Source organism: Heterodontus francisci, chromosome 38, assembly GCF_036365525.1.
Source record: "Heterodontus francisci isolate sHetFra1 chromosome 38, sHetFra1.hap1, whole genome shotgun sequence".
NCBI lineage: Eukaryota > Metazoa > Chordata > Chondrichthyes > Heterodontiformes > Heterodontidae > Heterodontus > Heterodontus francisci.
The window spans coordinates 28953534-28967725 of record NC_090408.1 but is presented as its reverse complement, the minus strand read 5'-3'; the positions used below and the strand labels follow the sequence as shown (position 1 = coordinate 28967725).

At 42.0% G+C, this 14192-nt stretch overlaps 1 protein-coding gene across 1 annotated transcript in view; it reads right to left on the bottom strand.

Moving 5' to 3' along the window:
* Positions 1–642: 642 nt before the first annotated feature.
* LOC137352476 (guanine nucleotide-binding protein subunit beta-5) overlaps positions 643–14192 on the bottom strand; it is an 81069-nt gene continuing 67519 nt past the window's right edge. Inside the window, exons 11-13 of the mRNA XM_068017989.1 lie at positions 9247–9343; positions 4394–4560; positions 643–1804 (exon numbers count right to left, since the gene is read on the bottom strand). Of these exons, the coding sequence (XP_067874090.1) occupies positions 1793–1804; positions 4394–4560; positions 9247–9343 (276 nt within the window). The 3' untranslated portion in view covers positions 643–1792. The remainder of the gene's footprint in view (positions 1805–4393; positions 4561–9246; positions 9344–14192) is intronic.

Genomic DNA, 14192 nt, shown 5'->3' with positions numbered 1-14192 from the left:
ATTAGGACATGATATGGAGTTAAGATAAAAATCAAAGGTGTTTTGGAAAAAAACCTGTCAAATATTCTTGGTAATCTCTGAAAAATATTTCCTCTAAATATGGAGTTCTAAGTTAAGAAAGTCTACGAAATCAAAGATTTTTTGCCTTTTGATTTATGGCATATACTTTGATGTAGAAAAGGAATCAAATATCATTCAGCTTCAAGTATTTCTGATTGGCTGGCCTATTTCTGCACCATAATTCATGTCACAGTAACTTTCAGGAGCAGGGGCCCACTAGGATAACAGTAATCTTTGTTGGTTGATACAACTCTTCTTTTTGTTTGAGATCGTGCCCCCTCCTGAACAATTTCCTGGGTCTCTGGTTAGGACGCAATACGCTCTGGTAATCAAGAATTCATTGGTAATGCACTGAGGCACAAGATTTCCTCTATCTACTCTTAGTAAATGAACTCGAGCAAAATTCCTGATGGTTGTAATAAAGTTATCATCCTATTTATTTTAAATGGGTTAAAAATCAGGCAGTGTAGAGTCTGTACCCAATTCCCTACTTTCCCCATCAGTATGATTTAAAATAACCAGTTGGAATCTGAGCTGTAAAAGTCAAAACATCTGCCATTATTTAAAATATTATATGTGCCATTTATTAATTTTTGGTGCATTTCAAAAGATTTACACAAGTGTTCACCAAAAGAACTGTTGGAAGTATACACAAAACAAGTACAGAAACAAAACCAAAATCGTACAACTGGCCCTACAGAAAAGAGGTGCTTTAACAAGGACCCGACATAAGTCAGAAGGCCTTACTTTTTGTCAAGATCCCAGTAATGTTGTAATATAATATTGCACTTCTTACCAAGAGAATTAAAATCTTCAAAAGTTCACAGTGCATTTATATCTACTGCATTGGATTACATTAATTGAATTTTACAATTTACCACTTTAAACAACAACTTTGATTAGATTTTCTCCCGCTGCAATATGTGAAGTTCTCAAACAGTCATTGTGTATATACCTACTCCAGATTTGTCATCTGCTATTAAACATTATTTTACAATTCTGTGTATCAAAAACAAAAAGTGTGTACAGGCAAAATGGGCATGCTGAGCTTTAAACAAAGGAGCACTTTGCCACCCATAAGTAGTGTAACTATTCAGCACAATTCAAATTGCAAAATATATATACTCCAGAAAGGACTAGTTTAAACAGATTCTCTACACTTTTCATTATCTAGTCCATTCATTGTCATACCATAGATTTTTACTTGCAGTTATTTTTAGACATAGAACATAAACAGTGCTTTGTAAAAATCCTTCAGAGGGTCTCTCCCCATTTTCGCCACCACATTGACTGAAGAAAGCATTACAAGCAAACACAATTAATCATTCAGGTTTGGAGGTTTTCCTCAAACAGAATGGGAATCAAAGTCATGGAAATATGAAAGTTTTAATGTAAATGTGCATATAAAAAAAATTTACAAATGGAAACATTATTAGAAAGTGGGGAAATTTATTACTGATGGGCATTTGGAAAATGCAGCAGCTATTTCTAAACATTTTGTTTGCTACAAGTTCAACTGACTGATACCAAAATCATAATTACCTAATTTCCTTCTCGGATGTTAAATAATTATATAGTCACTGCAGACTGGGTTAAATGTCACAATTCCAAAATATTTGCACATTTCCTAAAACAGACACAAGATCTAGGAGTTGAGCCATCATACTGCAAATGCCAAGAAATCCTGGAATGGAGTCTTCATTCAGAATTGGACAATCGAGTTCAAGAAACTTTAAGCCCAAATCTACAAAACAGAAGAATAAATGCATATTCAGTTTTATTGGTTTGTGCTGTTAACGATCTAAGTGTTAGGAGAAGTAATTTTGGACCATCCATGCATTGAGATATTTGGAGTTCATGGGGGAGAATTCCTTAGCATGCTCAGTCCAACAAAATCATAAATCATAAACCTGTTTACACAGAATGGGTTCACAATTTCACTAGTTTGGCATGCAGAGGAAATCTTCCACCATGGGATGTATAGTGACTCTATACTACACAATCATAGCAGTCAAGAGAGAGTATTGGATGCCTGGAAGTGCTTACAAGGTGGTAGTCTATTCGAAGCACTCAGGTGTCTTCACAAGCTATGGATGGTTGAGATTACGGTCTTTCTTTATTCATTCATGGGATGTGGGCATTGCTGGCTAGGCCAGCATTTGTTGCCCATCCCTAATTGCCCTTGAGAAGGTGGTGGTGAGCTGCCTTCTTGAACCGCTGCCGTCGATGTAGGGTAGGGACACCCATAGTGCTGTTAGGAAGGGAGTTCCAGGATTTTGACCCAGCGACGGTGAAGGAAAGGCAATATAGTTCCAAGTCAGGATGGTGTGTGGTTTGGAGGGGAACTTGCAGGTGGTGGTGTTCCCAACCATTTGCTGCCCTTGTCCTTCTAGGTGATAGAGGTCATAGGTTTGGCAAGTGTTGTCTAAGGAGCCTTGGTGCATTACCACCACCTGCAAGTTCCCCTCCACGCCACACACCATCCTGACTTGGAACTATATTGCCGTTCCTTCACTGTCTGCTTTAAAGGTTTCGAAAAAAATAGGTACTAAAAGCCAGCTTTATTCAGTTTTTGTGGCAGTAGTTGGCCGTCAGCAAAAAGGGCAACTGTCAGTCTGTTCCAAGTCATCACAGTGTGATCACATTCATACTACACTTTCGTGATTGCAGGCTTTTGAGAGTTAACTTGCAGTACACTACAGCAAAATTTTATTACCAATAGCATACAACAGGCAAAAATATTAAGCTTGGTGTCTGCTTGCCTGTATGTCTGTAATATTGAAAAAGCATCAATATGGTTGTGACTCTTTACTGTTACTAATTGGTTAATGCTAATCACATTGTCCTACAGACCAGATACCAACATTAGTCCATGCTAACTAGGCGACACCACCAACCAATCACCACATTAGAGAAAAAAACTCAATTATTTATCGTGCCATGATAGTTCTGTTATCATGGCCCCATTATTAATACTCCATCTCTGTCTTTTTACCCACTCTGCTTAGCTTCGGCTCCTTTCCAAGACCCCACACCACTCCCCTGCCTTGAGTCTCTGCTCCACTTCTGGCTGTGGCCCATACTCCATGCTCTCCCAAGCCAACCACAAGTGCTTCCACTAGCCGTTTTTCCTTCTTTCCTTCCCATGCCTGCCCCAGATACTCCAGTGCTGATTTTTCCCACTCATTTGGTGTTGGTGGGTATATAATAAAGTAAAATGCAACTTCTGTGAGAGAGCATCCACACAGGCATTTTCACCAAACTTATCCTTCTTAATGTGTAGAATGGAATGGTTAGTATTCCAGCAATAAACCCATTCTGACCAGTCAGTACTTTTATTCGTGTAACATTAGTGTTTATTTCAGCATCACAATGAATAAACCAAACAAACCTTTTTTTAAAAAAAAACTAACTAGGCCAATGAGCCTGGAATTATTCAGGACCTTCTCAGTGGCTTGAGAATTACATTTTCAGAAGCTACAAATCAACAAAACTGCCCTCCCCAACTGATACTAATGAGCGCCAACCTACTTTTCAACTCAGTTGTACAAGGGAACCGTTGTTACAGAAAGGGAGCAGGTTATAGTTTAAGTATATGGTCAGTTTTACTCTATTTATATAGCAATCTTCCCCAAAAGACTGAACACTATCCAGATTCTGTTGGGCAGAATCAGCCCTGTTTATGCACTGGTGGAGATTTGGCAAAATTGGAACATGTGTGCATGGAAAAATGTCATCTGTTCAAAAGTCAAGAGCACAACTTTGAAGCAATTGCATGTGTGCAGTGTACTACTGAGTTTATCTGCAAATTTATCATTCTGATCACCGTCCTTATGTCAGTGTTGGGCAAAGATCTGTACAAGTTAGCAATGAGCAGATAACAATTACAACCTGCATCTGTGGGTTGAGAGCTCAGCCAACCCATTACCAGAATAAAATGGCTGACTCAAAGACAAGTAGTGGCATCAGCAGCCACTTCTAAGTGCTGCTGGGAGTATGTTGACTTGGTACCAGAGAAACTAACCTCCCAGTGCCTTGCGAGGCATTGGGCAGCTCTTCATTATGTATCATGGTTGTCCTCGGAGGGGGTGTTTTGATATATGGGATATTTGAGGAAGGGAAAGGAGACTTTGTGCTGGATCTTTCCCTTGAGTGCAAAGTAGAAAATGTTCTTGTTCAGCATCATCAATCCAGAGGTTGAGAAAATGCACAGATGATTAAATATGTATAAATATGAGTATGCCATTCAGCTCCTCAAACCTGTTCTGCCATTCAATAATAATGTATGTAATAAGTAGACATTATGCAACAAATAATTAAAAAAAACACCAACTCTCAGGGTATGATCCCATGATCCTGAGCAGAAAGCAGTGCCATCAGGGGAAACTCGCAAAGTGCTGACTCGGTTCTCGTGTCCAAACAGGATAGACACTCGAGTTCCCTTCAATACATCCCACACATTGATGGTGTAATCGTTGTAACCAGCGAACAAGAGACGACCTGGAAAATAGTCCAAGTGTATGGTTTTATTGATCATTTTTACCTTTATAGTAATTTGAGCTTCCTTCATTCCTCAGTCCCTAATGACTCTGAGCATGGCTGCAACTTCCTACCAGCAGAAAGAAGGGGGAACGACAAGTGTCTTCTGTAAGATGGGGCATTCTTGCATGAAACACTCTATCTTACCAACGGGCTGTGAACCAAACTCATTGGGAATAGCTGGTTCATAGGTAGATTGTCCTTTCAATGTGCCCAGGAAATCACCCTTCCCCAGATACAGAAAAGAGGATCAAAGGGGTGGAATTCCGTTACATCAGGTCCCTGTCCCACTGCACGGCCCTGGGATTTCCTAGGTCTCCTGAGGAACGTCATTGAGCTCGTGACTGCAGCCCAGCTTTAACAATATAAATGGGGTAGAAGGGGCCTTCTTGGCCTCATGCCCCCTTAGTGATTACTGGACTAGTAATCTAGAGAGGCCTGAACTAATGATCCGGAGACATGAGTTCAAATCCCACAATGACAGCTGGGGAATTTAAATTTGGTTAATTAAAATAAAGCTGGACTTAAAAGCTAGTATCAGTCATGGTGACCATGAAACTACAAGATTGTCATAAAAAAACATCTGGTTCACTAATGTCCTTTAGGGAAGGAAATCTGCCATCCTTACCTGGTCTGGCCTACATATAACTCTAGACCCACAGCAATGTGGTCACTCTTAACTGCCCTCTGAGATGGCCTAGCAAGCCACTCAGTTGTATTCAAGAAGGTGGCTCACCATCACCGCAGGGGTAATTAGGGATGGTTAATAACTGCTCGTCTTGCTAGCGAGGCCCACATCCCATGAACGAATAAAAATAAAGATGGATTGAACACCCCTTCTGCATTTTCTCTCAGATTTTGTTGAACTGTTCAGTTGGACTCTCATCTCGTTGAATAAATTACATTTCCTTTTCACTGCTGTCATCAACATGTTTTTGTTCTGAACTACGGTTATACTGAACAAAAATATTTTTCTTGGAAACTCCCCACACCGTTTAAATTCCTGAGACCTACCAACAATATTTTTAATTGGATTGGTTGAACATATTTTATGAGGCCTTTTGACAGCAAGTTATTTTTTTATAGCTGTACTGGGGGGCACAGTGCCTAAGACATTCGTTTTACAGTTTCAAAGCACTTCCACATAACTGGAATCCTGCACAACACAACTGTCAAACGCAAGGGATCTTCTTGCATTGTAAATTACAATCACTAACCTTTTGCTGGTACTTTTCTGTGGACCATTTGACCTATGATTTCCTCAAAGCTGCTGTTGCACCTTTACAAAAACTCGTACTTGCCAGTGGCCTGCAAGTTTCCTGCATCAGCTCATTCACATTCTCATTGAGGCAGTCACTGGTGTTAACCCCGTGCATAATGACAGCAAATGGCTGAACATGTGGGAACTCTTGTGCAGCCTTGCAAAAGTCAGGTCAGCCTGCATTCTTTAGCAGCAAACTGGACGATAAGCAGGTAAGAGAGGAATAGCGCTTGGCTCTTTCATTTCACTTTCAAATAACTTCACTGCATGCCGCAGTAATAGTCTTATTATACCTGTAGAGATTGATGAGCACCATTTGCACTCAGATGGCACCAGGGCAGGGCCCCGTCCAGGAAAAGAACACAAAATCTTAATAATGCCAATCTCCAACCCCTTCTGAAAAGAGACTGAAGGCAGGAGGCACAGATGCTTGGATGTAGGACCATCAAGACTGGCAGGAATGTCACTCGTGCCATCTGGAGGGAGGTGGCACTGGCTCCGAGTGCCTCAGACCCAGAATTGCAGGCCAGTGCCTCAAAACAAGTTCAACATCCTCAACAGAGCTGTCAAAGTTGCAGGGAGGCTAGTTTCTCCTTTTCTTCCTTGCCCACTTTGGGCACCAGCGCAAACACCACCTTCTTAAGCAACATTCGGAAAACTAATCATTCACAGTGCACTCTGATTAGGGTGACTCAAACTCCATCTCATGTACTATATATAGACAGCTCCCCCAACAACAACTGGCATTCACAGCCTGAAAGCTACTTCTTCCACTCTCTCAGTCTCATAATCCCACACCTCGTACTTCACCCCTTATATGCCATTGACACACATTAATTAAACACTAGCCTTACACTCAATTACTCTATCTTCCTGCCAGACAAATAAACACACCAAAGGCAGATAATCACAGAAGGCATTCTCACCTTTAAACCACTCAGCATCTTTGAGAAGGCCATGGAGCTAATGGGTACCCAGTTTGTCCTTGGGGCTGGCATTTTATTGGTGCCAGGTTTGTGGCAGAGTACCCATACTGTGCATCTGTTATCCCTTAGAAGAACCAAGCAGACATCACCTTCCACTTTTTTCTGTCTCCTTAATGTGAAGAGTAAAGCTAACACATTCTTTATTTCTAGCCTCCTTTCCCACAGATTCACCATGGTAACAGGGTGGGGCTTGGATGCTGATGATGATAATGTTGATGACGAAGAGAAGGAGCAGCAGTTGGGTAGATACTTCTCCCTGGTGATGCTGTTTCATCCTGCCCCCATCTTCCTCTTCCCCAATCCCCACCAACTCATCACTTGCTTCCTCATCACCAGGCACCAGTTCAGATTCTTCCACCCAGGAGGAACTACATAATGGTGGGGAGGATGTGGTACTGGATGGTTCATTGAGGTTGTGAAAAACCCATGGAGTGGAGAGTGAGTGAGGATGTGTCATCTACCCACTGGAGGCAATGAAAGCTGCCAATGACCGGGAACACAGTTTAAAAATTAGGGGTCTCCCATGTAGACTGAGATGAGGAGAATTTTATTTTCTCCGAGGGTCATTAATTTGGAATTCTCTTCCCCAGAGAGCAGTAGAGGCGGGGTCATTGATTATTTTCAAGGCTGAGTTAGATAGATTTTTCATCAACAAGGGAGTCAAGGGTCATGGGGGGATTGGTGGGGGGGGCAGACAGGAACGTGAAGTTCAGGCCACAATCAGACCAGCCATGATCTTATCAAATGGCAGTGCAGGCTCGAGGAGCTGAATGGCCTATTCCTGCTCTTAATTCTTGTATTCCTTGGATGCAGTGGCAGCTTCAATAAAATTGGCAGTAGATTCCCATCTAAGAAGCAGCCAAAGGCCACTCAGTGCCTCCACCTCCATGGAAGCATAGACTGCATCTCTGGAGGTAGTCGGAGACAGAATGGAACGCTGCATGAATCATAGCTTCTAGAGTGTGGCAACCTCTGGGTCTCAGGGCTGTCAGTATCTTATCGCGGCCACAAGACCAGTCATTCTACTGATCACTGGAGCCACAGACCCAGAGGCCAGTGAACTAGAACCACTGGAATCCAGCTACCGGATACTGACATCACTTGGGACAGCAGCACATCCCAGGCCTCCAGCCTTCTCTCTCAGGGCACCACGCTATTGGAGTGTGGGAGGCGAGATAAGGCTGCTGAGCAGCACCCTCCAGCTAGCAGCTCCATGGCAGATGCCAGCCGCCATGAGATGGGGGCCACCTCAGTCCCATGACCCTTCTGTACAGCCTGAGCAGCCAACCACCTACTGCAATCAGGCCTTCAGCCAGCACTTAGAAATAGCACTAGAACAGGTGACAGAAAGGCACATGTAGACACCCAGAGAGAGGTGTGATAAAGAAGTAGGATTATTGTTTGCACCTTTCCATTATTATGATAAGGACACTATGTTCTGACATGTCACTTTGTTATTCATGGAGGTTACAGGCATCCAGGACAGCATGCACTTATTGGTGCTGACTTATTCACACAGATGACAATTATTGACAGTCAAGTCAGGGCAGAGAGGGCTCAACTGTTAGTAGGATAGTAGTGGATTAAGGAATGTCTCTTTATTTGCAAGTTGAGAAGAGGTCAGGCTATGGTGTCATAGGGACGGCGAGTTAGAGAAAAGACTTTTGCCTTGAGCTGCCCTTTGAATGCCTGTTGTCCTGATAGCATGCTTGCTCCTTGTAGCTCTGGATCCACTGCAGCCAGAGAAGTCTCCTCAGCCACGTCAAAGACCAGTCCTTCCTGAATGGACAAAAGCCCTATTTTGTCCTCAAGTGCTCCAACCATACTTCATAGCTCTAGCTAGGAATGCTAGCTCTAGCTAGAAACCCCTATCGTTTGCAAGTAAACACATATCAATTTGGTCTTAATATATCTGTTACTGAACAACCATCTTAGATACGAATCAATTATAAACAGGATGTTAACTTTAAAAGGCTACCCTGCTAAATTCTGTCAACATTAGCAAACTCATTCTTCAAAAACATTTGAAGCTATGTACAGAATATCTGGCACCAATAGCTTGGAATTATATTTACATGATTTTCTTTCTTCCCATTCCTGCCATGCATTATGTATTTAATTCTTGACTCTCAAACTGGAAGTATTGGACTGGTATTAGACTCACAGGTCAGGTATCTAAGAAACACCTGAGGCCATTTGATGACTAGATTCTACTGCCAAATGGCACGGAAAGTACCAATCACCGTTATTAACCGTATACCTTTCCTGGTATTCAACCAGATAAGTGAATGTACAGCACAAAAGGTTGGAATGCAAGGAATTTAAATTCATGTCATTTTGTTCAGCATATAGAAGGTAATTCCCATTTCCTAGAACTGGTAGGTTAAGCAATAGACTCACCACTGAGGGAGAAGTCCACACTGGAGGCTCCAAAAATGATACTGTCCTTCGAATAGATAGCTACTTCTCTGTCTGCACGGAGATCATACAGACGACACTGAAAAAAAAGACAATAGTCTTACTTACACCTCATATTATTAGAATTTCAGGCCTCCTTTTGAGATCTGTAGGAATTTGGACAGTTTCGAATTGGTCAAGGTAAAAAGGGTCACTTTAAAGGGGTATCCCAGTTTCAGTTCAAAACAATCGGCCCCTCAACAAACAGATCATTTAGGTTCATTGAGGAGGGTATATATTTATAAAGGGTAGGTGATGTCTGATGGATCTGATTAAAAGCAAATTATTGACCTGGTTAGGAAATTGGCAGGTACACTAATTGGCAGGATGTGACTAGTGGTGTCCCGCGAGGATCTGTGTTGGGGCCCCAACTATTCACTGTGTTCATTAACAACTTAGATGATGGGATAGAAAGCCACATATCCAAATTTGCCAATGACATAAAAATGTGGGGCATTGTAAGCAGTGTAGATGGAAGCATAAAATTACAAATAGATATTGAGAGCTTAAATGATTGGACAAAACTGTGGCAAATGGATTTCAATATAGGCAAATATGAGATCATCCACTACAGACCTAAAAAGGAAAGAACAGGATACTTTCTTAATGGTGAAAAGCGATAAACAATGGGGGTCCAAAGAGACTTGGGGTTCAAGTACACAGATCATTAAAATGTAATGAACAGGTACAGGAAATAATCAAAAAGATGAATGAAATGCAGGCATTTGCATCTGGAGGACTAGAATACAAGGGGGCGGGGGTAGAGGTCATTTTCAGCAATGCAAAACCCTGGTCAGACAACATCTGGAGTACTGCGAGCAGTTCTGGGCACCACATCTTAGGAAGAATATATTGGCCCTGCAGGAAGTACAGTGTAGATTTACTAGAATGACTCCAAGGGTTAAGCTATGAGGAGACATTAAACAAACTAGGATTGTATTCTCTGGCATTTAGAAGGTTAAGGGGTGATTTGGTCAAAGCTTTCAAGATAGTAAGGGGAACAAATAAGGTAGATTGGGGAAACTATTTCCACTAGTTGGGGAGTCTAGGACTAGGGAGCAGAGTCAAAAAAAATAGAGCCAGACCCTTCAGGAGTGAAATTAGGAAACACTTCTACACAGAAAGGGTGGTAGAAGTTTGGAACTCTCTTTTACAAATGACAATTGATGCGAGATCAATTGCTAATTTTAAACTGAGATTGATAGATGCTTGTTAGCCAAAGGTATGAGGCGAAGGCAGGTGTATGGAGTTAAGCCGCAGATAAGCCAATGAATGGTGGAACAGGCTTGAGGGGCTAAATGGTCTACTGCTGTTCCTATGTTCCTTTCTTCCCTGCCCTCCCACCCCCATCCCCTTGAACAGGTCTAAATCTGATCTAGCCTTTCTGTTGCAAATGAGCATCATCCCCTCTTCTTGTTTGCTGCATCCCTGTACCCCAGAGCACTGACTTTAAAAATCTTGTCCTTGCCTTTAAATCCCTAAACAGCCTCTCCCCATCTTAACTTTACATCCACCTTCAGCCTAATAATGCCTCCTGTGCCCTCCAGTCCTACGATTCTGGTCTTTTGCCATTTCCCCATCTGTTTGTCCTACCATTGGTAGCACAAACCTCAGCTGCCATTGCCCCACTCTCTGCCAGTTCCTCCCTAAAGCACTTCACTTCCTCTTAAAAAACTCACGAGTGAACATTCAGCCACTTCTAAAACTCTCCCACCTTGCCTGAGCACCTGTTCCTTATTCCTCACATCTTTTCTCTCCTCACCTCTGCAACCCCCTCCCCCCACATAAAATGCCTTGGAATGTTATACTAAAGGCTTTATATAAATGCATGCTGTTGTTGGCAAAGATTCACAGACAGTGAATGACTTCCGGCCCACCCACCATTCACGGAGTGGATATCTTTGTTTATATCAATCATTGATGGAACAAATATTCCTCAGAGCTACTGGTTATGTCTGGAGAAAAAAAAACATTGGCTATCTTTCCCCAAATGTTTCCAAAACTGACATTAGGGAATATAGATGATTTAAAAAAATCTATTCTTAGTCTTCCTCTGCTCCATTTTCTCTGCATATTCCTATCCTGGATGGATCAAGTCAGAACCATCAAAATGACAAGGTAAAAGAGGATGTACGTTTTAATGTTTTTCTCCAGCAAATTAAAGGCGTGAAACAATGAATTCTGTGGTTTCTCATTTCCACGATGGGGACTAACCGATGGAATAATAGGGAACTTCTGAACCTACATTCAATGTTAAATTAGACCCACGCAGGTCTGTAAATTTCAAACTCAAAGATTAAAAAGCACAGTATAATGCTTCATGAATCATTCTTTCATCACTAGTAATTTCCATTTCTGCATCAACTCTGAATACCACCTCATGAAGCCATCCAGATACTTAAATAAAAGCAAAATACTGCGGATGCTGTAAATCTGAAAGTACTGGAAATACTCAGCAGGTCAGGCAGCATCTGTGGAGAGAGAAACAGAGTTACCATTTCAGGTCTGTGACCTTTCATCAGAACTGGCAGAAGTTAGAAATGTAATAGGTTTTAAGCAAGTGAAGGGGATGGGGGAAGAGAACTAAAGGGAAGGTGTGTGATAAGGCAGAGGACAGGAGAGATTAAATGACAAAGATGCCATGGGACAAAGGCAAAGGGAGTGCTGATGGTTGTGGTGAAAGACAAAGCATTAGTCCAGAGAGAGTGTTAATGGCAGAATATTGAACAGCTCTGTTCAAAAGCACAAACATGAAAAATCAAGTTTAAGGCAGACACATGGTGAAAAAATAATTAGGCACTCTACAGCCTTCCAGACCCAACATTGAGTTCAACAATTTCAGTGTGTGACTGGCCTTTCTTAAATGATTTTATTTATTTATTTTTTAAACCATGTGTCTGCCTTAAACTTGATTTTTCATGTTTGTGCTTTTGAACAGAGCTGTTCAATATTCTGCCATTAACACTCTCTCTGGACTAATGCTTTGTCTTTCACCACAACCATTAGCACTCCCTTTGCCTTTGTCCCATGACATCTTTGGCATTTAATCTCTCCTGCCCTCTGCCCTATCACTCACCTTCCCTTTAGTTCTTTTTAGTTTTAGAGATACAGCACTGAAACAGGCCCTTCGGCCCACCGAGTCTGTGCCGACCATCAACCACCCATTTATACTAATCCTACACTAATCCCATATCCCTACCACGTCCCCACCTGTCCCTATATTTCCCGACCACCTACCTATACAAGGGGCAATATATAATGGCCAATTAACCTATCAACCTGCAAGTCTTTGGCATGTGGGAGGAAACCGGAGCACCCGGAGGAAACCCACGCAGACACAGGGAGAACTTGCAAACTCCACACAGGCAGTACCCAGAATTGAACCCGGGTCGCTGGAGCTGTGAGGCTGCGGTGCTAACCACTGCGCCACTGTGCCGCCCTTCTCTTCCCCCACCCCCTTCACTTGCTTAAAACCTATTACATTTCCAACTTTTGTCAATTCTGATGAAAGGTCACAGACCTGAAACGTTAACTCTGCTTCTCTCTCCACAGATGCTGCCAGACCTGCTCAGTATTTCCACTACTTTCTGTTTTAATTTCATCCAAATACTTATTCTGGAGACCGATGCACTTGGAAAGGTATGAGAGAAATGCTCCCATCTCTGAACATTTCAGAACACGGTGGGTCCTTGCCAGAGATTAAATAATCCAACATGTCAGTCAAACTCAAACTCAGTCAGGATTGGACAGTGAGAGAGATTACTCACTGAGGCAGGTCTCTATTAAGACTGATGCACTTCTTGGGGGCACTGTCGATTTCCAATTCTATTATCGAACATATATCACAACAACTTGGCAAGCAGCATTTCCTATTTTATCATATTTTCTAACTCAGAAGGACAAAAGGCTAAGCAAACTCTGTCTAATTCAAAGCCAAATACTCAAGCCTGCTATGCAACCAAGTGAGCTACCCCATTTTATAACCAAAGATGGGCAGCTTAGTCAGATGGAAGTTTTCAAGGCAACTTTGTAAGTGGAAAGAAAAATAGACTTGCATTTATATAAGTACCTTTTTAATTACTTCAGGATGTCCCAAAGCTCTTTGCAGCCAATTAAGCATTTTTGAAGTGCAGTTACTTTGTAAAGTGGCAGCCAATTTATGCACAGCAAGCTCCCACAAACAGCAATGTGTTAATGACCAGCTCATCTGTTTTAGTGATGTTGATTGAAGGATAAATATTGGCCAGGACACCAGCAGAATTCCCCGTTCTCCTTTGAAATTGTGGCATGGGACCACTTATGTCCACCTGCGATGCCACATTGGGCCTTGGTTTAACATCTTATCTGAAAGACGCCTCCTCCGATGGTGCAGCACGCCCTCAATTCTGCACTGGAAGTGTCAGTCTGGTTTACGTCCTCAAGTCCCTGGAGTGGAGCTTGAATCTACAATCTTCTGACTCAGAGTGCTGCCACAGCTGACACCATGTGTGGGAATAACATTTTCTCCCAGGGAATCACAAAGGTCCAAAATAAAAGCAAAATACTGCAGATGCTGGAAATCTGAAATAAAAACAAGAAATGCTGTAAATACTCAGCAGGTCTGGCAGCATCATCAGATGAAGGGTCATTGACCTGAAACCTTAACTCTGCTTCTCCCTCCACAGATGCTGCCAGACCTGCTGAGTATTTCCAACATTTCTTGTTTTTATTACCACAAAGCTCCACTTGATTTTCTATATTAAAACAACTGCCTAAAAAAGATTTATTTAAATTCACTGACATGGAAGACTGCCTGCAAACAGAAAGTTAGAACTACCCGTTTGTTATCATTCATTGTTCAATGGAGGCAAAAAAGCACAACATAAACGTTACACAGTATCTAAAAGTTA